This window comes from Danio aesculapii, chromosome 25, assembly GCF_903798145.1.
Source record: "Danio aesculapii chromosome 25, fDanAes4.1, whole genome shotgun sequence".
NCBI lineage: Eukaryota > Metazoa > Chordata > Actinopteri > Cypriniformes > Danionidae > Danio > Danio aesculapii.
The window spans coordinates 478,672-502,671 of NC_079459.1; the positions used below are offsets into that span (position 1 = coordinate 478,672).

Here is a 24,000-nt window from a genome sequence, read left to right on the forward strand (position 1 = left end):
TGACTGATTTCTGTGCGATTCTGTGGGTTCCAGTAGGTCTTCTGCCGTACTTGTGATGATTGGGATGCAGTTCAACAGATGATTCAGCAGAATAATCCACCTTCGGTTATTATTTGCTGCTCTTATGACCTTACACCTGGGATATATATATTATATAATTTTGTTTGCATTTAGTTTAGTTTCATGTTTTGTTTAATTAAATGTTTTTAGATTGTCAACATTTTTGAATCACATATTGAAAGTTGCCTTTGAATTAGCAAGTTTTTCTTCTATTTAATTTAGTTTTGCATTTCAGTATTTGCTTTTCATTAGATCTATATTTGATGTACAGACGGACAGAGTGACATGAAACTTTCCTTAAATAGCCTTTGATTTACCACACACACACACACACACACACTCTGCGATGGTTTCCCAGTGTTTTTTGACATAAAAGCACGATCTGAAAAGCTGCTGTTTTATAGTTTGTCCAGCGAGAGAAACAGAGGTTTATTTTCAACATCTCGTCGACTATAAAGTGTTGCGCAGTGAGACTGCTCTTTTACTGTGTGTGTGTGTGTGTGTGTGTGTGTGTAATGACCACACGTGTGTATTCTCCGTCTTCTCGCTTTAATGTGGACCTCCGCGAGTGCAGGGAGACAAAAGCAATCACTCTTTTATGGCCAGAGATTATTGTGGGGTCAAAGGTCGTGCCCTGGGGGTTCTTTAAAGTAAGTATGGAGCGTTATTCGTCCCCGTCCGCTCGTTTCCGCCCTCACACGTAAATTGCAGATTTGCGCACGACCCCCCTGACCGCATTAATACGTTTAAAGGGAGTTTCTGCGTTATGTTGGCCGAGCTATTAAAACCATTTGTTAGGGTTTTTTTATTTTGCTTATGAAGACGTGCCTGGCGGGGGTCCGAGCGCGCTGTAGGACACACAACTGCAGATTATCATGCCCACAACAAACGCTTTCCTCCACCGAGAGCCATTTACACACAAATTAACATTTCGCAGAGAGAGAGAGAGAAAGACGAGAGACGTTTGCTTTCTGCCAGAAATATCTGCTCAGCAGCACCAGGGGACACACTTATTTTAACTTCATACACACTTATTTATTTATTTATTTATTTATTTATGGGAAATATAAGTGTTAGGTGGTTCTGTTCTCATAAAAGAGGTATTTACATCACTAAAAACTCACTTATTTTAACTTTCTTTACATTCATTCATTCATTTTCATTCAGCATAGTCCCTTTATTCACCAGAGGTCGCCACAGCGCAATGAACCACCAACTATTCCAGCATATGTTTTACACAGCAGATGCTCTTCCAGCTGCAACCCAGTACTGGAAAACACATTCACATTCATACACTATGACCAGTTTAGTTGATCAGTTCCCCTATAGTGCATGTGTTTGGACTGTGGGGGAAACCGGAGCACCTGGAGGAAACCCACGCCAACACGGGGAGAACATGCAAACTCCACACAGTTTGCAACAGAAAGAGCACACTTATATGAACATTTTCTCTATATATGTTTATATATTTATTTATTTCTGGTAAATATAAGCGTTTAGTGGTTCAGTTCTTATAAAAGAAGCATTTACAATGAAAAACACACACTTATATGAACTTTTTCTACATGTATTTATTTAATATATTTATTTATGTTATGCATTCCTGGCAAGGCACCTGCACTGAGGGATGTGTGCCTTTCTCTCCATTTATTTATTCATTTATTTGTTTATTTATTTCTGATAAATATAAGTGTAATATGGTTCGGTTCTCACAAAAGAGATGTTTGCAACATAATAAACTCTCTTATTTTAACTTTCTCCATGTTCATTCATTCATTTATTTATTGTAAATATAAGTGTAGGTGTTTTATTTCTCACAAACGAGGCGTTTACAACTACAAAACTGGCTTATTTTAACCTCTTTATTAAATAATTATTTTATTTCCGGCAAATATAATATTAGGTTGGTCAGTTTTCACAAAAGAGACGTTTACAACACATCATAACCTCACTTATTTTACCTTTCTCTACATTTATTTATTTAGATATTTATTTTATTTATTTATTTAAGCGTTTAGGGGTTCAGTTCTTATAAAAGAAGCGATTACAACGGGAAAAACACACACTTATATTACCCTTTTTTATATTTATTTATTTATTTAATGTATTTCTGGTAGATATAAGCGTTTGGTGATTTGGTTCTTACAAAAGAGGCATTTACAATAACAAAAACTCACTCATTTTGACTTTCTCTACATTTATTTATTTATATAATTATTTTATTTATTTCTGGTAAGTCAGCATTTGGTGGTTTGGAGTTTGCAACAGAAAGAACACACTTATATTAACTTTTTCTACATTTATTTAATTTATTTCTGGTAAATATAAGTGTTTGGTAGTTCAGTTCTTACAAAAGAGGCATTTGCAACATCAAAAACTTGCTTATTTTAACTTTTTCTACATTTATTTATTGTATGTATATGTATTTCTGTCAAATGTAAGCATTAAGCAGTTGACACAATAGAGAAGTTTTATAAATACTATTTTCATTTATTGATAACATGAATGATAGTTTATTTTTATAACTTTAATTATACAATTTTTAAATTATTTTTGTATAATTTGCTTATTTTTTGTTGTTGTATATTCTTTGTGGATCTTAAAATAATTACATAAAGACTTCAGAAAATCAAAATCTTTTAGTTCAAGGCAAAATTGTGAAAATTTAGATTTTTTTATTTGTTTCTAATATAAAATGTTCATTTTATGTGCAACATTAGAGTGTGCATTTATTAGAAGTTCATGTGTATCATCATATTGAATCAGAATACCCCTCCTTTAAAGTACATCTCTTCTTTGATTGGTGTTTACTGCTGTGAGGGCGGAGTCAACCTCTTACTCACATGAGATCCACCAATAGCAAAGCACAATTTTTCAATCAAGTCCAAGTGGACAAAATCAAGCTCCGCCCACATGTCTGATCGATTAGATAAACAGCACAGCAGAGAAGAAAACACCAGAGCAAATGCTGTCCTTCAGAAGCACAATAACATGCACCTGAGTTCTGCATTTGATCTGAAGTGTGTGTGGAGACGTGTGTGTGTGTGTGTGTGTGTGTGTGTGTGTGTGTGTTTCTGGTTTGCGGGTGATATGGTGACCCGTGGGATCAGTTATCTGGAGCTCACGAGCATCACAGACATGTTCCTCTTCCATTACACGCTCTCAAACACAAGCGTGAAAGTCATAAAGTTTAATGGTGTTCTCTCGCAGGTACAATCACTCCCTCTCTCTGAGTCCACGCTTCATTAACTCCCAGAGAGATCTGTCTGAGAGAGTGTGTGTGTGTGTGCGCCACGGGGTCCGTAAGTGTGTGTTTCTGTGTGTGCATTTGGGCCACTCCTCACTTGCCTCCTAATAAAGGGGATCTACTCTGCCCCTTTTTGCAAGATGTAAAATAAGTCTCTGATGTCCCTAGAGTGTGTAGTGAGGTTTGAGCTGAGGATAGCACACAGATAATGTTCTCCAGCTCTCTGAATCTGACCCTTTCAGGCTTTAATCTTAATTATGGCGTTTGGTGACTGTCGCTTTAAATGCAAATGAGATTGTGCTGTTTTCAGAGGAGGGCGGAGCTACAGACGGCTGTGTGTGTGTGTGAGTCAGGTGTGCATGTGTGCTTCAGTGTGAGTGTGTGCTTCATGTCGCTCCTGTCTCCGTTCATCTAAAACTCCACATCTATAATCCTCTTAGTCTATGCTGACATTATCTTCAGCAGCTCAAACACTCTAATGGCTAATGGACAGACGGCTGCTTCTCACTCAGGGCTGCTGTTTATGCTAATGAGATGGAGACTAGTGGGCGGGGCTTTCCCCCTCTGATGAGACGTACAAAGGGAGAATGTCGAAGTGTTTCATCATTCAGTCTGATTAGAACAAACACAATTAATTCATGTTGACCATTAGACACACTGCTGACAATCGATTGTGTTTAAACCCCACATAGAAGTGATTTCTGCATAATAGATGTCCTTTAAAGGCTGTTTGAGAGTTGGTTGAGTGACTCTGTTTAGGTTTAATTGTGTTAAGGGTTAAGGCAATTACATTTGAAGGCAAAAAGAAGTTGGAAAAGGCTGACCGATGGTTTACTTTTTTGGATAGTCCTGTTGTAAATGTGTCACGCTGCTCTCATGTACCTATAAACACAGAGATGGTGGCGGGGAAAGAAGATCATTGTTTTTTTTTTTATTTGGTGTGGACAGACACCAAATAGTGCCGCCAATGAGTGCAAACTCATGGTGTGATGAGGTTGGCTTCTCATCCGGCTACTCTTAATGGCCACGTCTCACATTCACATACCACGTCTAAAAGTGCGCGAGGTGCATCACTTCCTTTACCATTCTCAACCCATTGTGCTCGCGCTCCTTTGTTTATGCTAGGCGACCATCAGCCGTTTTCTTGGAGGATGACGAACAAAACATTGCTGCAGCTCTGATACAGGTTTAATTCATGGAGAAAACGCTGCAGTGTTTGTTCTCTGTCTTTATCTGAAGTAATTAGTCTACTGAAATGTGCATATTCCTTACAAAAAAGCTGATTCGTCAGTTCTTGTCAAGTGACTCTTACCTGTTCAACTCTTACTCGTTTGACACTTACCCATTCAACTCTTACCTGGTCGACTCTTATGCGTTTAGCTTACTCGTTCAACTCTTACCTGTTCAGCTTACCCATTCAACTTTTACCCATTCAACCCATTTAGCTCGTACTTGTTCAACTCTTACCCGTTCAGCTTATTTGTTCAACTCTTACCTGTTTAACACTTGCCGGTTCAACTCTTACCTGTTCAACAATTACCTGTTCAGCTTACCCATTCAACTTTTACCCATTCGGCTCGTACTTGTTCAACTCTTACCTGTTCAACTTGCTGGTTCAAATTTTTACCTGTTCAACACTTTCCTGTTCAACTTACTCATTCAACTCTTACCCGTTCGACTCTTACCTGTTCGACTCTTACCTGTTGAACACTTACCTGTTCAACTTACCCGTTCAACTCTTACCTGTTCAACTCTTACCTGCTCAACTTACTCGTTCAACTCTTACCTGTTCGACTCTTACCCGTTCGACTCTTACCTGTTCAACTTACTCGTTCAACTATTACCCATTCAATGCTTACTCATTCGACTTTTACCCTTTCAACTCTTACCTGTTCAACTTACCTGTTCGACTCTTACCTGTTCAACTCTTACCTGTTCAACTTACCCGTTCGACTCTTACCTGTTCAACTCTTACCTGTTCAGCTTACCTGTTCAACTCTTACCTGTTCAGCTTACCTGTTCGACTCTTACCTGTTCAACTCTTACCTGTTCAACTTACCCGTTCGACTCTTACCTGTTCAACTCTTACCTGTTCAGCTTACCTGTTCGACTCTTACCTGTTCAACTTACCCGTTCGACTCTTACCTGTTCAACTTACCCGTTCGACTCTTACCTGTTCAGCTTACCTGTTCAACTCTTACCTGTTCAACTCTTACCTGTTCAACTTACCCGTTCGACTCTTACCTGTTCAACTCTTACCTGTTCAACTTACCCGTTCGACTCTTACCTGTTCAGCTTACCCGTTCAACTCTTACCTGTTCAACTCTTACCTGCTCAACTTACTCGTTCAACTCTTACCTGTTCGACTCTTACCCGTTCGACTCTTACCTGTTCAACTTACTCGTTCAACTATTACCCATTCAATGCTTACTCATTCGACTTTTACCCTTTCAACTCTTACCTGTTCAACTTACCTGTTCGACTCTTACCTGTTCAACTCTTACCTGTTCAACTTACCCGTTCGACTCTTACCTGTTCAACTCTTACCTGTTCAGCTTACCTGTTCAACTCTTACCTGTTCAGCTTACCTGTTCGACTCTTACCTGTTCAACTTACCCGTTCGACTCTTACCTGTTCAACTCTTACCTGTTCAACTTACCCGTTCGACTCTTACCTGTTCAGCTTACCCGTTCAACTCTTACCTGTTCAACTCTTACCTGTTCAACTTACCCGTTCGACTCTTACCTGTTCAACTCTTACCTGTTCAACTTACCCGTTCGACTCTTACCTGTTCAGCTTACCCGTTCAACTCTTACCTGTTCAACTCTTACCTGCTCAACTTACTCGTTCAACTCTTACCTGTTCGACTCTTACCCGTTCGACTCTTACCTGTTCAACTTACTCGTTCAACTATTACCCATTCAATGCTTACTCATTCGACTTTTACCCTTTCAACTCTTACCTGTTCAACTTACCCGTTCGACTCTTACCTGTTCAACTCTTACCTGTTCAACTTACCCGTTCGACTCTTACCTGTTCAACTCTTACCTGTTCAGCTTACCTGTTCAACTCTTACCTGTTCAGCTTACCTGTTCGACTCTTACCTGTTCAACTTACCCGTTCGACTCTTACCTGTTCAACTCTTACCTGTTCAGCTTACCTGTTCGACTCTTACCTGTTCAACTTACCCGTTCGACTCTTACCTGTTCAGCTTACCTGTTCAACTCTTACCTGTTCGACTCTTACCTGTTCAACTCTTACCCGTTCGACTCTTACCTGTTCAACTTACCCGTTCGACTCTTACCTGTTCAGCTCTTACCATTTTGTTCTCCTGAAAAGAAAGTTGTTTATCTCAGTGGCCTTGTCTGTGTGCGTGCGTGTGTGTCTCTGCGTGTGTGTGCGCGTGTGTGTGTATGTGTGCTTGCCTCTAGTCATCCTATGTTTGCTCTGCTGTCTATGAAAATAAAGTAATCTGTTCTGTTTGAAAATAAGCCTGTGCTGTAGTCCGTTTGTGTATGTGTGTGTGTGTGTGTGTGTGCCAGGCTTATTTGAATATTTATTTGTTGACTAACATGAATTAAGAATTTTGTTATTAACGTTATTGTAAAGTTTTATTAAATATGATTCACCCCAAAATTATTGTTTTGCATAAAACCTCCTTAAAGCCCCAAATTAACAACAAAATAATTTAAAATAATTTAAAAATGATTATTATTTATTCAAATGCATAAATTATTAAAGGCTTATTTTTATTGCTGTAGTCTATATACTCCATTGCCCGGTTGTAGGTGTGAAGCTGATTGTGCTGATTGTGTGTTGCTGTAAAGGTCAGCTGAAACCTGTGCTGTTCAGTGTGCTTTTCTAATACACACACACACACACACACACATGTATAACCGTGGCCTCTGCTCGTTTCCCATGATCCCATGCGTTCGCGCCGACGCAACACTGATTTCCACACAGAACCTGGAGGGAAATGTGAAGTGTACTTTTTTTTTTTAATGTCATAGAGAAGACTCATTAAAACAGGGGCATAACAATTCCTCCATTAATTTTCCAGCAACCAGTTTTTAATTAATAGTGCAGGCAGTATTAAATATGGAGTACACAAATTGCCTGTGGGCCTCGTAATTAATTCTAATGGAAGAAATTAAAAATTGGTGGGGTGGATTGAGATTATTCTGCTGTATGGCTGTGGTTTCGGGACCAATGGAGCGACTCTGTCAAACCAAAGATCTCGCCTGGACTTCACACACATCTGTCCTTCTGCCTGATGATGGAGAAACAACTGACCTCAGGAAATAATTGCATTAAAATCATTCTTCAAAATCATTCATTTAGTTTAGATTGCTCTTTACTCTGGTTTTGGTCTGGATGGGTTTTGGTGGTGTTTGTAGTCGTTTTGATTTTGGATTTATATTTTTGTTTTTGTGCTCTGGTTTATGGTTTGTTTATAGCTGGTTTTATTAATATAATTATATATTAATATAATTTTTGTTGTTATTGTTGTTATTATTATTATTGTTGTTGTTGTTGTTGTTATTATTGTTATTATTATTATCATTATTATTATTATTATTATTATTGTTGTTGTTGTTATTGTTATTATTATCATTGTTATTATTATTATTATTATTATTATTATTATTATTATTATTATTATTATTATTATTATTATTATTATTGTTGTTGTTGTTATTGTTATTATTATCATTGTTATTATTATTATTATTATTATTATTATTATTATTATTATTATTATTATTATTATTATTGTTATTATTATTATTATTATTGTTATTGTTATTATTATTATTATGATTATTATTGTTGTTGTTGTTGTTGTTGTTGTTGTTGTTGTTATTATTGTTGTTGTTATTATTCCTTCATTCTTTTTCTTTTCTGCTTAGTTCCTTTATTCATCAGGGGTCACCACAGCGGAATGAACCGCCAACTATTCCAGCATATACCAGTTTTCCGCAGCAGCAGTGGTGTATAGTAACAAATTACAAATACTCAAATGACTGTAATTGAGTAGTTTTTCTCAGGAATTGTGCTTTACTAAGTGGTTATGAAGATGTGTACTTTTATTTTCCCTTGAGTACATTTTTAGTGCTGTATCTGTACTTTTACACCACTATTTTCCTTTAACCTGCAGTCACTGCTTTATTTTTTCCTATTTATGGGGATTAGAAAAATTAGTCCAATTAGTCCAAGGATTACTGTCCAATCAGATCGCACATAGAAAGTAAATCGCATCGTAATGAACTACCTCAAGACATGGTGATTTATAATAGCAGAAAACGGTTTGGAAGCATTTAAAATGTCCAAAATCTTTACGTGCATTGACCCAGAGACTGTTTAGATGCATGTCAGTGATGAGATAATGACGGATGTTTACTGTATAAAGACTGAAATGCCCTTAAACACCCAGCAGGCACAAGATGTCAACATATCGTCAGATTAATGTTGTATCTCAATGTCGTGGGGACGTTGCATTTTATTTGGAAATGAAAATCAGGTTGACATCAGAACTCAAAGTCAGGCTGACGTCAATGTCCAACGTCCAACCTAAAATCAACCAAATATCAACGTCTAATGATGTTACAGCTTGACGTTGTGTGAACGTTACACTATGATATTTGTCAGATGTTGGATTTGGTTGCCATACCTGACGAATATTGACATCAGTATTTGACATCAGTATGGCGTTGGTTTAAGATGTTGGCTCTGTTGGATTTTGGTCACTTTCTACAACCTAAAAATAACCAAATATCAACGTCAGGTAATGCCATTATTGGACGTCAAAATATTGTTGTCCTTAGACGCTGGCTAGACATTGAATTTTAATCACCTGACATCATACGATTTTTCAGTACTCTGTCCACCTCTGTGCAGCAGATGGTCTTCCAGCTGCAACCCAGTACTGGGAAACACCCATCCACTCTTGCATTCGCACTCATACACTACGGCCAGTTTAGTTTATCAGTTCCCCTATAGTGCATGTGTTTAGACTGTGGGGTAAACCGGAGCACCCGGAGGAAACCCACACCAACACGGGGAGAACATGCAAACTCCACACAGACACACCAACTGACCCAGCCGGGACTCGAACTAGCAACCTTCTTGCTGTGAGGCCACAGTGCTGACCACTGAGCCACTGTGCCACCCCTCAGTTCAGTATTATGCTGAGTATTGTGGCATCCCTATTGTTCTCAGTATTAGTTAATTGTATTGGTTTATAGTTTGTCTATGTTGTATTTCAGAATGAGAATGTATTTCCTTCTGTGTTTTCAGGCCTCTGCATGTGCTGGTGTGTAACGCTGCCGTCTGCTCGCAGCCCTGGCGTCTGACGGAGGACGGGTTCGAGTCCACCTTTCAGATCTGCCACCTGGGCCACTTCCTCCTGGTGCAGCTCCTGCAGGACGTCCTGCGGCTCTCGGCTCCAGCACGGGTTGTGGTGGTTTCTTCAGAGTCCCACAGGTCAGCATTTCACATCATTCAGTAATTTAATGCATCATGATAATGAACATGCACAATATTGATATCGAGGACAGTGCAGAATATACAGATGTTGGACTATACTACTGAGGGCCTGGTTTTAGAGCACAGTAATTCATTAGTACGGTGTAGTTCCTCCTCAATACAGCATCAGTGGGTCTTGTGAATGACAGATTCAAGTCCTGCACAGTTCTTCAGAGCCGTTCTTCTTCAGAATAATGGTCAGTTGACTATCAGATGCTGCTGGAGGAAAACCTTTCCTGACTCGCTCCTCCAAAACACTCCAAAATGCTTAATAATATTAAGCTCTGGTGACTGTGCAGGCCATGGGAGATGTTCAACTTCACTTTCATCTTCAACCACTCTGTCTCCAGTCCTGCTGTGTGTATTGCTGCATTTTCATCTTGATACACGCCACCGCCCTCGGGATACAATGTTTAAACCATTGGGTCACATAGTACTTTAGAATGGTTGGGTAGTTCTTGGCAGTGAGCCAGCATCCATCTAGCACCAGTGTTGGGGTTAGGCAATGCCATGATGTTGAGCCCAAACCCTCACTGATCCACCCCCATGCTTCAACAATCCGGGTGGGACTCTTCTTTGGGGCTTCTCCACACTGGAACTCTCCCTGATGTGGGAAAGACAGGGAAGCCGGACTCATCAGAGAACAATACATTTCATTGTCCGTATGATTTTTGCTGCTAGCACCATTGAAACAGACATTTGGCATTGGCATGAGTGAGCAAAATTTTGGCTATAGCCGCTGGCCATGTATCTTGACCCTGTGGAACTCCAGACCAACCGTTCTGGTGGAAACACCAAACGACACTAGGACTTTAATCTCGTATCACTACAACTTTATTCTCTAAATATTACGACTTTATTCTTATAGCACTTCAACTTTATTCTCGTATTATTATAACTTTATTCTCATATCTTTAAGATCTTGTTTTTGTAATATTATGAATTTATTCATGTAATATTACAACTTTATTCTCCTAATATTGTGAATTTACTATCATAGTATTATGGCTTTTCTCATATGACATCTACTTTATTCACATGATATTACGACTTTATTCTCGTATGACTACGACTTTATTCACATGATATTACGACTTTATTCTTATAGCACTTCAACTTTATTCTCCTAATATTGTGAATTTACTATCATAGTATTATGGCTTTTCTCATATGACATCTACTTTATTCACATGATATTACGACTTTATTCTCGTATGACTACGACTTTATTCACATGATATTACGACTTTATTCTTATAGCACTTCAACTTTATTCTCCTAATATTGTGAATTTACTATCATAATATTACGGCTTTATTCTCATATGACTTCAACTTTATTCACATGATATTACGACTTTATTCTCGTATGACTACGACTTTATTCACATGCTATTACAACTTTAATGTTGCAATATTATAATTATAAATTCGTAATATGTGAGTAATGTCGTAGTCATACAAGAATAAAGTCGTAATATCATGTGAATAAAGTCGTAGTCATACGAGAATAAAGTTGGAATATTATGATTATAATCTCGTATGAGTGACTTTATTATCATAATATTATGAGTTTATTCTCGTATGACTATGACTTTGTTCTCGTAATATTATAACTGTTTTCTAGTATCACTAAGACCTTATTTTTGTAATAATCACTACAACTTCACATAATATTACGACTTCATTATCATTATATTACAATGTTATTCTCATTTTACTATGACTTTATTCACATAATATTACGTCGTTATTATCATATTACAATTCTCATATCACTACGACTTTGTTCTCAGAATATTATAACTTCATTCTTGTATTACTAAGACTTTTATTAATAGTATGACTTCATTATTGTTATATTACGACTTTATTCTCATATTACTACAACTTTATTAATATAATATTAAGACTTTATTCTCGTATCACTTCAACTGTATCCTCGTAATTTTATGACTTTGTTCTTGTTTGTCTTTATTCTCATAAAGCGCAGTCTTTATTTTTTGTAATATTACGACTTTATTTTTGTATCACTACAACTTTAATCATAATATTACGACTTTATTCTCATTTTACTATGACTTTATTAACATAATATTACGACTTTATTGTCATACCACTATGACTTTGTGCTTGTAATATTATAACTTTAATCTCGTATCACTAAGACCTTTTTATAATAGTATGACTATGTATTATTGCGACTTTATTATTGTAATATTATAACTTTAATCTCGTATCACTAAGACCTTTTTATAATAGTATGACTGTATTATTGTGACTTTATTATTGTAATATTATAACTTTAATCTCGTATCACTAAGACCTTTTTTAATAGTATAACTATGTATTATTGCGACATTATTATTGTAATATTATAACTTTAATCTCGTATCACTAAGATTTTATTTTTGTAATATTTTTTCTCGTATCACTGCAACTTTATTCACAGAATTTAATGACTTTATAATCATAATATTATGTCTTTATTCCTGTATGACAAGGACTTTATTATTATAAAAAGTTGTATTTATTTAAGAAAGCATGATTATCAAATAAAGGAGATTGAGCTCCATTAGATTAACAAGCCTCGCATGAAAAACCGATTCACCAACAGTAAAATCACTGACTGCAGAAACTCCTCCATCTACTCTCTCAGTGTGTTTTTATTATCCTTCTCCACATTTCCTCCATCCTCCTCATCTCTATCAGTTCCACCGGCTTTAATACGTGGCCTTTTTGCGCTCCTGGTCTGACCTCTGACCTGCTGGAGATTATATTTGGGACGGTGTTAAAGCTTAAATGTGTGTTTATCTGTTTCTGCAGCGCGGCTTTACTGACATTTTCCTCCGACAAGAGGACAGTGATAGTGCAAACTCACCTCTGAAAAGCACACCGATCATCGCCTTTATGCTTCAGTCTCTTTCAAGCCGCAGCCGCAGTTATTAAATACCAGGCTGACCTGACCTTTTCATTCCTCTGCGCTGAAAATAGACTATTTGTGCGTCTGACGCCTCTGTCGGGACGGGCCTATGGATTATCCTGGGCCGAGATGATGACAGACTGGGAGACTGGAGCTGCTTAACTCTTACTGGGAGAGTTCGGATAAATAATAGGAAATGTTGCTTATTTGTGGTTCGTGTCATTGCAAATGTGATATATCTCTTTATTTTTAGTGGAGCTTTAATTTAATTTTAATTTAATTTAATTTAATTTAATTTAATTTAATTTAATTTAATTTAATTTAATTTAATTTAATTTAATTTAATTTAATTTAATTTAATTTGTATCATGTTGTTGTGCTAGGCTATTAAAAAAATAAACAAATAAAATTAATTGTTGCATGGCAATTAAAATAAAATTAATATTTATAGCGCTTTCCACAAAAAAAAATATATATATATATATATATTTTTTGAATGTATCAGAAAAATGATCCTGTGTTCAACCCTGACGGAGTTGACAAAATTGACACCAAATATTATTGATTTCTGTTTATTTCTGTGAAATTCAAGTTGCAATTATTTTTATAGCGCTTTCCACAATAATAAATAAATAAATAAATAAATAAATAAATAAATAAATAAATAAATAAATAAATATTTCTTTATTAAATTAAATAATAAATCTATATATAAATAAATATTTTGAATGTATCAGGAAAATGATCTTGTATTCAGTCTTGTCTGAGTTGACATAAGTGACCTCAAACGTTATTGATTTCTGTGTTAAGAGCATAAAGATGAATAACTCAGATCTGATCTGTGGGGTTTTGGGAGCTCCTCCAGTCTCCAGTGTTTTCCCGCCGTGACTCCTGCAGATGTTGTTGTTGTCGTTGTTGTTGTTATTTATCAGAGCAGAGATGTCTGATGTCAAACAGTCGGACAGCGACACCACGTCTGATCGCTGCTCATGTAAAGCCCATAATGAAGAAGGAAACACTTTTTTTTCTCACACACAAGGACACACACACAGCAAACACACAGCGTCTGCGTTCAGGGGCTTGTCAAACATCTGGCGTTTAACAGCTTCGTCAGAGCCAATTAAAGAACATCTTGTCGGAGCTTTGATTTGCATGAAGCCGGAGCCGGAGCCTGCCAGAGCTCATTTACTTCATTTCTCCATCCGCTCTAGGCAAATACCATTCTGATGGTCTGATAACCTTGGATAAAAATATTACGGTTTCATGGCATCACGGTGTGGAGCCTTTTCACATTGGTGTGTTTCTCAGCAGCAGAAGTCATCATAGTGGATAAATTCAGAGTGCAGTGAATGGGGGAGTACAACAACAACTTCAGTTCACTTCACTTCAATTCACTTTTCTTCAGTTTACTTCAACGTAATTTCATTCAATTCTCTTCTTAATTAAGTTCAGTTTAATTAATTTAAATTGTTTTCAGTTCAGATCTCTTCAATTCACTTCAGCTCTATTCACTTTATTTCACTTCAATAAAGTTCAGTTTGATTTGTTTCTGTTCACTGCTATTCAGTTCAGTTCAGTTCTATTCACTTCAACTCAATTCAGATCAGTTCACTTAAATTAATTTCAGTTTAGTTCACTTCAATTCATGCAATTGAGTTTAATTCACTTCAATACTCAGTTCACTTCAGTTTAGTTCACTTTAATTCATTTAGTTCAGTTTAGTTCACTTCAACTTCAATTCACATCAAGTGAGTTCATTTAAATTTTATTCAGTTCAGTTAAATTCAATTCAGATTATTAAAGTTCATTTCAGTTCACTTCAGATCAGTTTAATTAAATGATCTTTAATTTACTTCAACTCAGTTCACTTAAATTCACTACATTGTCCACCAATTAATTTTCAGTTCAGTTCACTTCAGTTCATGCAATTCAGTTCACCTCTACTCAGTTCACTTCAATTAAGTTCTATTCAATTCAGTTTACATTTAGTCTTTTTTTTCCACTTCAGTTCACTTCACTTCAACTCAATTCAATTCAATTCACTAATTCTTCAATTCACTACATTAAATTCACTGTAATTATTTTCAGTTCAAATCAGTTCACTTCAGTTCAGTTTACGTCAATCCAAGCAATTCAGTTCACTTCATTTCAATTAAGTTTACTTCAATTAAGTTAACTTAAATTCATTCAGTTCACTTCACTTTACCTTAGTTCAGTTCAATAAATTTTTTTCAATTCAATTAAGTTCACTTTAATTCATGTAATTCAGTTCTTTTCACCTCTACTCGGTTCACTTCAATTAAGTTTACTTCAATTCATTCAATTCAGTTTAAATCACTTCACTTCAATTCAGTTCAAATCACTTCTTCAATTCACTACTTTAAGTTCACTTCAGTTAATTTTCAGTTCAATTCAGTTCAGTTTAACTATACTCAATTCAATTTTTTGGCACGCTAGATAAAAACGCAACATTGTCCAGGAGTGAACGTGTTTGTCTGTGTGCAGGTTCACGGATCTGCTGGACTCATGTGGGAATCTGGATCTGGATCTGCTGTCTCCTCCACAGAAGAACTACTGGTCTTTGCTGGCCTACAACCGAGCCAAACTCTGCAACCTGCTGTTCTCCAGCGAGCTGCACCGCCGGATGTCCCCGCACGGTGTCTGCTGCAACGCGCTGCATCCCGGAAACATGATGTTCACCTCTATTCACCGCAGCTGGTGGCTCCTCACACTGCTCTTCAGCCTCGCGAGACCCTTCACCAAGTCCATGGTAAGAGCTGGAGGTTACTCTGTTTTACACTGTGAGCTGCTGTGGGGTTGATGAGTGCCAATGGTGGATTTTGAGGTGTTTTTATGTCTTGAAGAGCTGTGCAATGAAGTGGTTTTGTCTATGCTTTTGTCGATCTGTAATGTATGCTACCAAGGCTATGATTCGTTGTACATTTCTGATGACAAATCCATTAGAGTGCGCTCTGCACATTTTTGTGAGTTTGTTACATGCTACTAAGGGTTCATTTTGTCAAACGTTTAGGGTGATGTATCCACTATATGTTGTACATTTTTTGATTAATCCACTAGAGGGCGCTGTCTACGTTTTTGCAAATTTGTTACGTTACTAAAGGTTTGTTTTGTTGTACGTTTCTGATGACAAATCCACTAGAGGGCGCTGTCTACATTTCTGACAATCTAATATGTTACTCAGGGTTTGTTTTGTTGCTCATTTCAGGTGACAAATCCACTAGAGGGCACTCTCAACATGTTGAATCTGTACTGCGTTATTAAGTGTTTGATTTATTGTAAGTTTTTGATAAAATTCACTAGAGGGCGCTGTCTACATTTTTGCGAATCATGTTACTAAGGGTTTGCTTTGTTGCTCATTTCTGAGTACAAATCCACTTGAGGGCACTGTGTGCGTTTTTGTGAATCGCAAATATGATAGAGTATGTTTTGTTGCTCTTTTCAGGTGACAAATCCAGTAGAGGGCACTCTTAACATTTTAAATATTTACTACATTATTAAGGGTTTCATTAGTTGTACGTTTCTAATGAAAAGTCGGTTTACATTTTTGCGATTTTGTTATGTGCTGCTAAAGGTTTTTGTTGTACATTTCTGATGACGAATTTAGAGGGTGCTGTCTACAGTTTTGAGAATCGAATATGTTACTAAGGGTTTGTTTTGTTGTACGTTTCTGATGACAAATCTGCTAGAAGGCGCTGAGTAGGTTTTTGCTAATCTGTAATGTGTTATTTGGCATGTTTAGTTGCAGTTTCAGATAACAAATCCACCATAGGCCGCTGTCTACATTTTAAACACAATCCAGGTGTGTTGTAAATTATTTTACTCCAGTTATGTTCTATTGTATAGTTGAATTTTTGCAAATCTGGAAACGTTACTTGAGATGCGTGTTGTTGTACATTTCAGGTGACAAATCCAGTAGAAAAATACATCTTTGCGAATTTGTAACATGTTACTCAGGATTTGTTTTGTTGTATTTTTGTTGACATCCAGAAGAGGGCGCTGTCTATATTTTTGTGAATCTTAAATACGTTACTTAAAGTTAGTTTTGTTGCAGGTTTCAGATGTCAAATCCACTAGAGGACGCTGTCTATTTTTTTGTGAATCTGTAATACATTACTAAGAGTTTGTTTTGGTTTACATTTAGGTGACAAATCCACTAGAGAGCGCTGTCTATGCTTTTGCTAATCTATACCACATTACTTAGTGTGCATTTTGTTGCAGATTTCTTATAACAAATCCACTAGAGGGCACTGTCTACATTTTGCGAATCTGTAATACATCACTGAGGGTTTGTTTTGCTGTCTGATATTCAAGTGTTTTGACGTGTGAAAGCTCAGAGCAGTGCAGTCGAGTGGAAACACTGAGGTTTTGTGATGCCGTTTTTAGTTGAGCTACTCTGAACTCGAGCTGCCTATTTTGAGTACGACATCAAGTGTGAATTGCTGCAGTCTGTCTAGTGCATGTATACATAGAACAAACACATCCTGGGCTCACTGAAAATATGTGCCATAGCCTACATTTTGCGAAACTTGAAATACATTGTTCGGGGTATGTTTCTGAAGACAAGTCCACTAGAGGGCGCTGTCTACATTTTTGCGAATCTGTAACATGTTAATTAGGGTTTGTTTTGTTTGTTGCATGTTTCTGCCGACATCCACTAGAGGGCGCTGTCTACATTTTTGCAAATGTGAAATACATCAGTAAGGGTATATACATGTGTATATGATGTGAGTGTAAGTGTGTATAGTGTGCTTATATATATGCAGGTGAATAGCGAGTGTGTGTTTATCATTTTGTGTGTGTGTGTGTGCCGCTCCTCATAAAGCCCAGGTGGGCATAAATCAGACGGGCAGCTCTTCCTGTAGGCTCTGCTGGAGTCACACACACTTACAGAGAGAGAGCGAGAGTAAAACTCTGCATCCTCATAAATCACAGATCCTTCCTGTGATCAGCTTCAGGCCTCAGTCTCTGTGTGTGTGTGTGTGTGTGTGTGTGTGTGTGTGTGTGTGTGTGTAATAAAAGGAAAGCATCATCATGTCAGAAGTGTGTTGTTGTAACTCATGGTGTTGATTCCTCTTGAGCTGTGGATGTGGAGTGTGTGTGTGCGCGTCTCTCTCTGATTGGTGGACTCTTCATTGAAGATGTCGATGATGTTGAAGATGAGCTCTGAACATGCAGACACGAAATGATCAATCACATTTCAGACAATAAATTTACTAAAGAAAATGTCAGCGCTTAATAATAATAACAATAATAATAATAACAATAGCAACAGCAATAATAATAATAACAGTCATCATCATCATGTTTCTTTCTTCTTTCTTCTTTCGTCCTTCTTTTGTCTCTTTATTTTTTTCTTCTTTTTTTTTCTATTTTGTTCTTTTGTCTCTTCATCATCTTCGTCTTCCTCCTTTCCTTCTTTTTTCTGCTTTCTTATTCTTTATTCTTTTCTTCTTCTGTATTCTTTCTTCTTTCTTTTTTCTCTCTTTTTCTTCTTTCTAATTCTTCCTTATTTCTACTTCTTTTCTTCCTTTTTTCCTCTTTTGTTCCTTTTTTTCTTCTTTTTCTTTCTTATTTCTTCTTTTTAAAATTCTTTTTTCTTATTTCTTTTTGTTTCTTCTTTCTACTTTATTCCATCTGTCTTTTTCTTTTGTTCTTTCTTTTTTCTTTTTTGTTCCATTCTTTCTGTCTTTTTTCTTATTTCTTTCACTTTCTTTTTTTTTTCTTATGTCTTCCTCCTTTTGTCTTTTTCTTCTGTATTCTTTGTTTGTTTGTTTGTTTGTTTGTTTGTTTGTTTGTTTGTTTGTTTCTTTCTTTCTTTCTTTCTTTCTTTCTTTCTTTCTTTCTTTCTTTCTTTCTTTCTTCTACTTTTTTCCTTTCTTTTGTTCTTCCCTTTTCTTTTCTTTTATCTTTCATTTTTCTCCTTTTTTTCTTTCTTCTTGTTTCCTTTTGTCTTTTTTCTTTTCTTGTTCTTTTTTCTTTTTCTTCTTTCTTCTTTTTTTCTTCTTCTTTTTCTTCATTCCTTCTTTCTTTTCTTACTGTTTTATTTATCCCTTCTGTTTTTACTATTTTTACTTTCTTTTTAGTTCTTTTTTCTTCATATTTTTTCTTTCTTCTTCTTTCTTCATTGTCTTTTTTCTTTTGTTCTTTCTTTTTTTCCTCTTTTCTACTCTTTTTCTGCTTTTGTCTTTTTTCTATTTTCCTCCTTTTTCTTCTTTCATTTTCTTCCCTTCTCTTCCTCTTTCTTTTTTCTTTCTTTTTTATACCTATCTTCCGTCTATTTTCTTTTTTCTTTCTTCTTTTTCATTCTTCTGTCTTTTTATACTTTCTTCCCTCTTTTTTTCTTCTTTTCTTCTTTATATTTCCTTCCTTTACTTTTTCTTTCTTTTCTGCTTCATCTTTTTTCTTTCTTCATCTTCTTATTATTATTATGATTAGGATGATCTGTAATTAATCTAGTAATTATGTCTCTGTATATTAACTGTAGTTAAAGAGATGAACGAGTAAAAGCGCAACTCTCACTCAGGTGTTCATGTGCACTTCTCTTCTTCCCTTCTCTTCATCATCTTCTTCTTCTTCTTCTAGAAGTTAACAGAAAACACTGCCGTTATTTTATTTACCGGTTATGAGGCCGTGAAGATGCTATCGTTTTAATTGCTTGCGGTCTCATATGGGATGCTGGGAAATTGTTGAAGGTTGCAGAGCTCTGCATAATGTTGACAGGACGAGCCTAGAAGGATTTTACACCCGAGCACGGTAAAAAACGCCTTTGTCTTCTCCGAGAAGCTGTAGGTGATTTATAACTGCGCAAATCTACAATAAAACCTCTGATTGTGCTGTTTTATTGCATCTGACTGCGACACTTACACACTTCAGGATTCAGGAACACTTTACTTCACTAATTACTGCATGATAACTAGGGTTATGACTGTATTGTGAAGTTTTTAATCACGGTATTATCACGGTAAGCTGCAAAAAATGTACATTTTACAGGTATAATAACTAATATTATATTGGGTCTTAATTTATTGTATAGGAGAAAAGAAATCTTTCAAACTAATTGACTCCATGAAGGATTATAAAGTACAATAGGTAACACTTATAATAGTACTAGTATAATATATAATAGTAACCTTATAATGGTATAATTTTCATTCATTCATTAATTAATTCTTTCATTTTCCTTCGGCTTGGTCCCTGATATTTAGGGGTTGCCATAGTAGAATGAACCGCCAACTATTCCAGCATAGTGGATGCCCTTTCAACTGCAACCCAGTACTGGCAAACACCCAAACACACTCATTCACACACACTAATACACTACAGCCAATTTAGTTAATCAATTCCCCTATAGCGCATGTGTTTAGACTGTGGAGGAAACCGGAGCACCTGGAGGAAACCCACACCAACACGGGGAGAACATGCAAACTCCACACAGAAACGCCAACTGACCCAGCCAGGACTCGAACCAGTGACCTTCTTGATGTGAGGCAACAGTGCTAACCACTGAGCCCCCATGCCACCTAGTATAATCTTATAATAAGATAGTAAGTCTCATTAGTAAATGTTAGTTAATAGATTAAAATCGACAGTGAAAAAAAAGCCAGATTTATTACACTTACTGTGTTAATATTCATTAAAGAATACAGCAAAATGTTATTAAAGATGAATTAATTTGAATAAAAGCATAAAATGCAAAATTTCTTATAATTAAACCAGATTATGACTGTGATTTTAATGCATTAGTAGGCATAGAATCTATAAGGTTATAATTATTTGTATTTATTTATACTATTGATAATTTATTATTACTATTATTTATAATAATAAGAGTTTAACATTAGCTAAGATGAAGCAATAAATCCTAGTTTTCATTGTGAGTTTAGTTCATGTTTAGCTAATGTTAACCATTGCAGTTTTAATGTAACATCCTAATACATAGTCACTGCTTCCCCCCCAATATTTCAGCGTGTATAGGCCAGATTAGCATGTAGATATGTTAATATTTGACCTATTAAACTAATTAACTAATTAATTCTTCAATAATCTAGCGCTGTTATAAACATAACTGCAAATACAATCTGAATATTCATAAATGCACTCAAAGTTTAAATTATAAATCATGTTTAATTGCATATGGCTGTACTGTTTTTAAGAAAAGCAATATTCACTGTTGAAGCGCCCGCTATATCAATAATTTGCATCCTGATGTACTGAATTATTGAGTATCAGCGTGTGTCTAGTGATAATGTGAGATTATCTTCCATAATTCCCAAACTAACTTTAAACCGTTCATAATATTTTCATGATATCTCTGATTTTATGGCGTATGTGGTATCAGAGTTCATGTGATCTGGTCATTTGGAGATAATGTGGAGTTCTGCTGAGTGGATATAATTTGTAAGTGTGTGTGTGTGTGTGTGTGTGTGTGTTACAGTATCTCCTCCTCATCTGTAATCTGTGTGTTCTGCAGACCAACATTAGACTCACGCTGATCTGCAGATGACTTCAGCTTTGATAAGAGCGCACTCATTTTCTCATTTTCTCCTGGTAATGATGGAGTGGTCTCTGGTGCTCCACATCATGTCAGCGCACAGCAGGAGGAAACCTATTTAGGCTCTATTTCAATCATGTATAAAGCGAACTGTGATATTAATAAACAAATCAAAATGATACAACACAATACACTGTTAAAAGATATATCTGTTGATACCAGTGTCCATATAAGTGTTATCTGGGTAACTATTTAGAACAACGGTCCATTAATTAACGTCTTTACTAACATGAGCTGAGTATGAATAATATTGTAAAGCATTTATTAATTATAGTTCAACATTTACTAATGCATTATTATAATCAAGAGTTGTGCTTGTTAACGTTAGTTAATGCACAGTGAGTGAACATGAACTAATGTCAATCAACTGAAATAACATTAACAAAGAGGGATTAATACAGTAATGAATGTAGTACTAGTTTGTTTATTCGTGTTAGTAAATACAGTAACTAAGTGAACATTCATTTACAGTGTTACTCTGCTCTACAGTTTAACAAAGTGACTTTATTTGACATTTTGGTAGTTAAAAATAATAAATAATATAGAATAAAAAATAATAAAGAATTTGAGTTACTGTTGCCTTTCTATCAGCTGGAACCAGTCTGGCCATTCTCCTCTGACCTCTGGCGTCAACAAGGCATTTGCATAACATTTCAGAACAACGGTCCATTAATTAACGTATTTACAAAAAATTGTTGACAAAAAGATTTTAAAAAGTTGAAGAAAAAAAAATATTTTAGTCGATTTGAACTCGTTTTCCCCCAAATTTCAATATTAAGTTATTTAAAAATATTAGATAAAATTGAAGCTAAAATATGACCATCAACACTCAAAATATATATCTTTTTGCTGCTTCTTTAATTTACTTATTTATAATGAGCTAAATCAACAAAATTGAGTTTTTTGGTCCAACTTAATTGTTTTATGTTCAGTCCACTTAAATTTGTCCAAATAATCAAGTTAACTTAACCGATTTGTGTCAGAATAACATGAAGGAATTGTGTGGAAGCGTTTATTAGAGTGAATGTTACAATCCCACCGTAATAAATGCTGGGTTGCACACAGTTCCTTCATGTTTGTCCCAAAACAAATTGATTAAGTTTCTTTAATTGTTTTTGTGAATTTAAGTTCATTGAACACAAAACAATTAAGCCCCCCCTAAAAAAAAATCAAGAATTGTGTTGATTCAGCTCATTTTAAATGAGTAGTTTGAACACGCCGCAGAAATCTTTTTATTTTTGAGTGCACGATCTCGGCTCAGTCCCTTTATCCATCAGTGGTCGCCACAGTGGAATGAACTGCCAACTTATCCAGCATATGTTTTACACAGCGGATGCCCTTTCAGCTGCAACCCATCTTTGGGAAACACCAATACAATAATTCACACACACACACACACATACACACTACGGCCAATTTAGTTAACCAATTCCCCTATAGCGCATGTGTCTGGACTGTGGGTGAAACCGGAGCACCCGGAGGAAACCCACGCCAACACGGGGAGAACATGCGAACTCCACACAGAAACAGTTACCTTCTTGCTGTGAGGCCACTGTGCTAACCACTGCGCCACTCTCATTTTAGGGGGAATATTTATTAAAGGCATTAGTGTAGTTTCCCGATTGACACACACGTGTCTCTTTTAAACGGTGTATTTGAGGAGCAGCTCTTTGTGTGCATTATCCAGCTCTCTCAATGTGGAACAAGGTCATCTGTGATGCTCGCTCTGCGTCTGTATGTGAAGTACAGTACATCCCTGAAGCCTCAGTAACCTTTTCATTGCTGTAGTCAAACAGCTGTTTTAGCATGTTTGGTCTGACATTTCTCAGACGCTCGTGCCATCTAATATCTGCTTGATGCTTTTGGGACCCGGAAATAAAATAATAAATCAGCGGCGTCCAATCAGCTCCACACAATGTCGGGATCCACTCCGGCGTCCGACTTCAGCAGTTTAGCGCAATTATTTCCCCCGCAGGATTCTGCCCCGGGCGCTCCGCTACCTTTTTACATATGCATTTGCTGAACTTTTGACCACGGCCCAACAGTCGTACATTAGCCGCCGGTTTGCTGGAGAAAAAAGCAGGACTTTAACAAGTTCCTCTGTGCATTGGCGAGTGTCTGTGAGATAATTTCCCCGTCCCGCTAGCAGACTGTCCTTCTGGGAGCCCGAATCTCCGTGGCTCTTATAAGAAGAGATGCTGTTGATGGATCTTTGCTCGCGCTCGGCTAACGAGGGCTCTGCTTCTATTAGTGCACTACAGAGGCGTCTCTCCTTTAATGAAGTCTCGTCAGCCGGAGCGCATCAGATTTATCCCGCCGCTGTCGCCGTGACGATGTCCCCCCGGTAACCGGTTGTTAGGTCAGGTGTTGTTATCTGTGGTACACGGGTGTTATCAGCGCAGATCCGCGGTCGGGGCTGACAGGCGCTCAGTGGAGCGTAGCAGAGCGGGCCAGAGGTCTAAACCCAGAGCCCGAGCGCTGCGGCGGGACACAATGAGCTGCCAGACGCCCTAATGGGCTCATAATTGGTGATTAGGGCCTGCAGGTTGAGGACAGAAGCGGTTCACTCTGCCTGACGGAGTGTTTCCCACTATGGGCTGCTGCTGCTGGGGTCTTCTTCTACTGTCTTGAGAGTCTTAACCTGCACTGTAAAACATATCTGGTAAACACATGA

The 24,000-nt window shown here is 36.7% G+C and overlaps 1 protein-coding gene across 1 annotated transcript in view; it reads left to right on the forward strand.

Annotated features, from left to right (window-relative positions):
* The window catches only part of wwox (WW domain containing oxidoreductase), a 316,805-nt gene that overhangs the window by 84,998 nt on the left and 207,807 nt on the right, over nucleotides 1–24,000 (forward strand). The window contains exons 7-8 of the mRNA XM_056451577.1: nucleotides 9,605–9,790; nucleotides 15,260–15,524. Of these exons, the coding sequence (XP_056307552.1) occupies nucleotides 9,605–9,790; nucleotides 15,260–15,524 (451 nt within the window). The remainder of the gene's footprint in view (nucleotides 1–9,604; nucleotides 9,791–15,259; nucleotides 15,525–24,000) is intronic.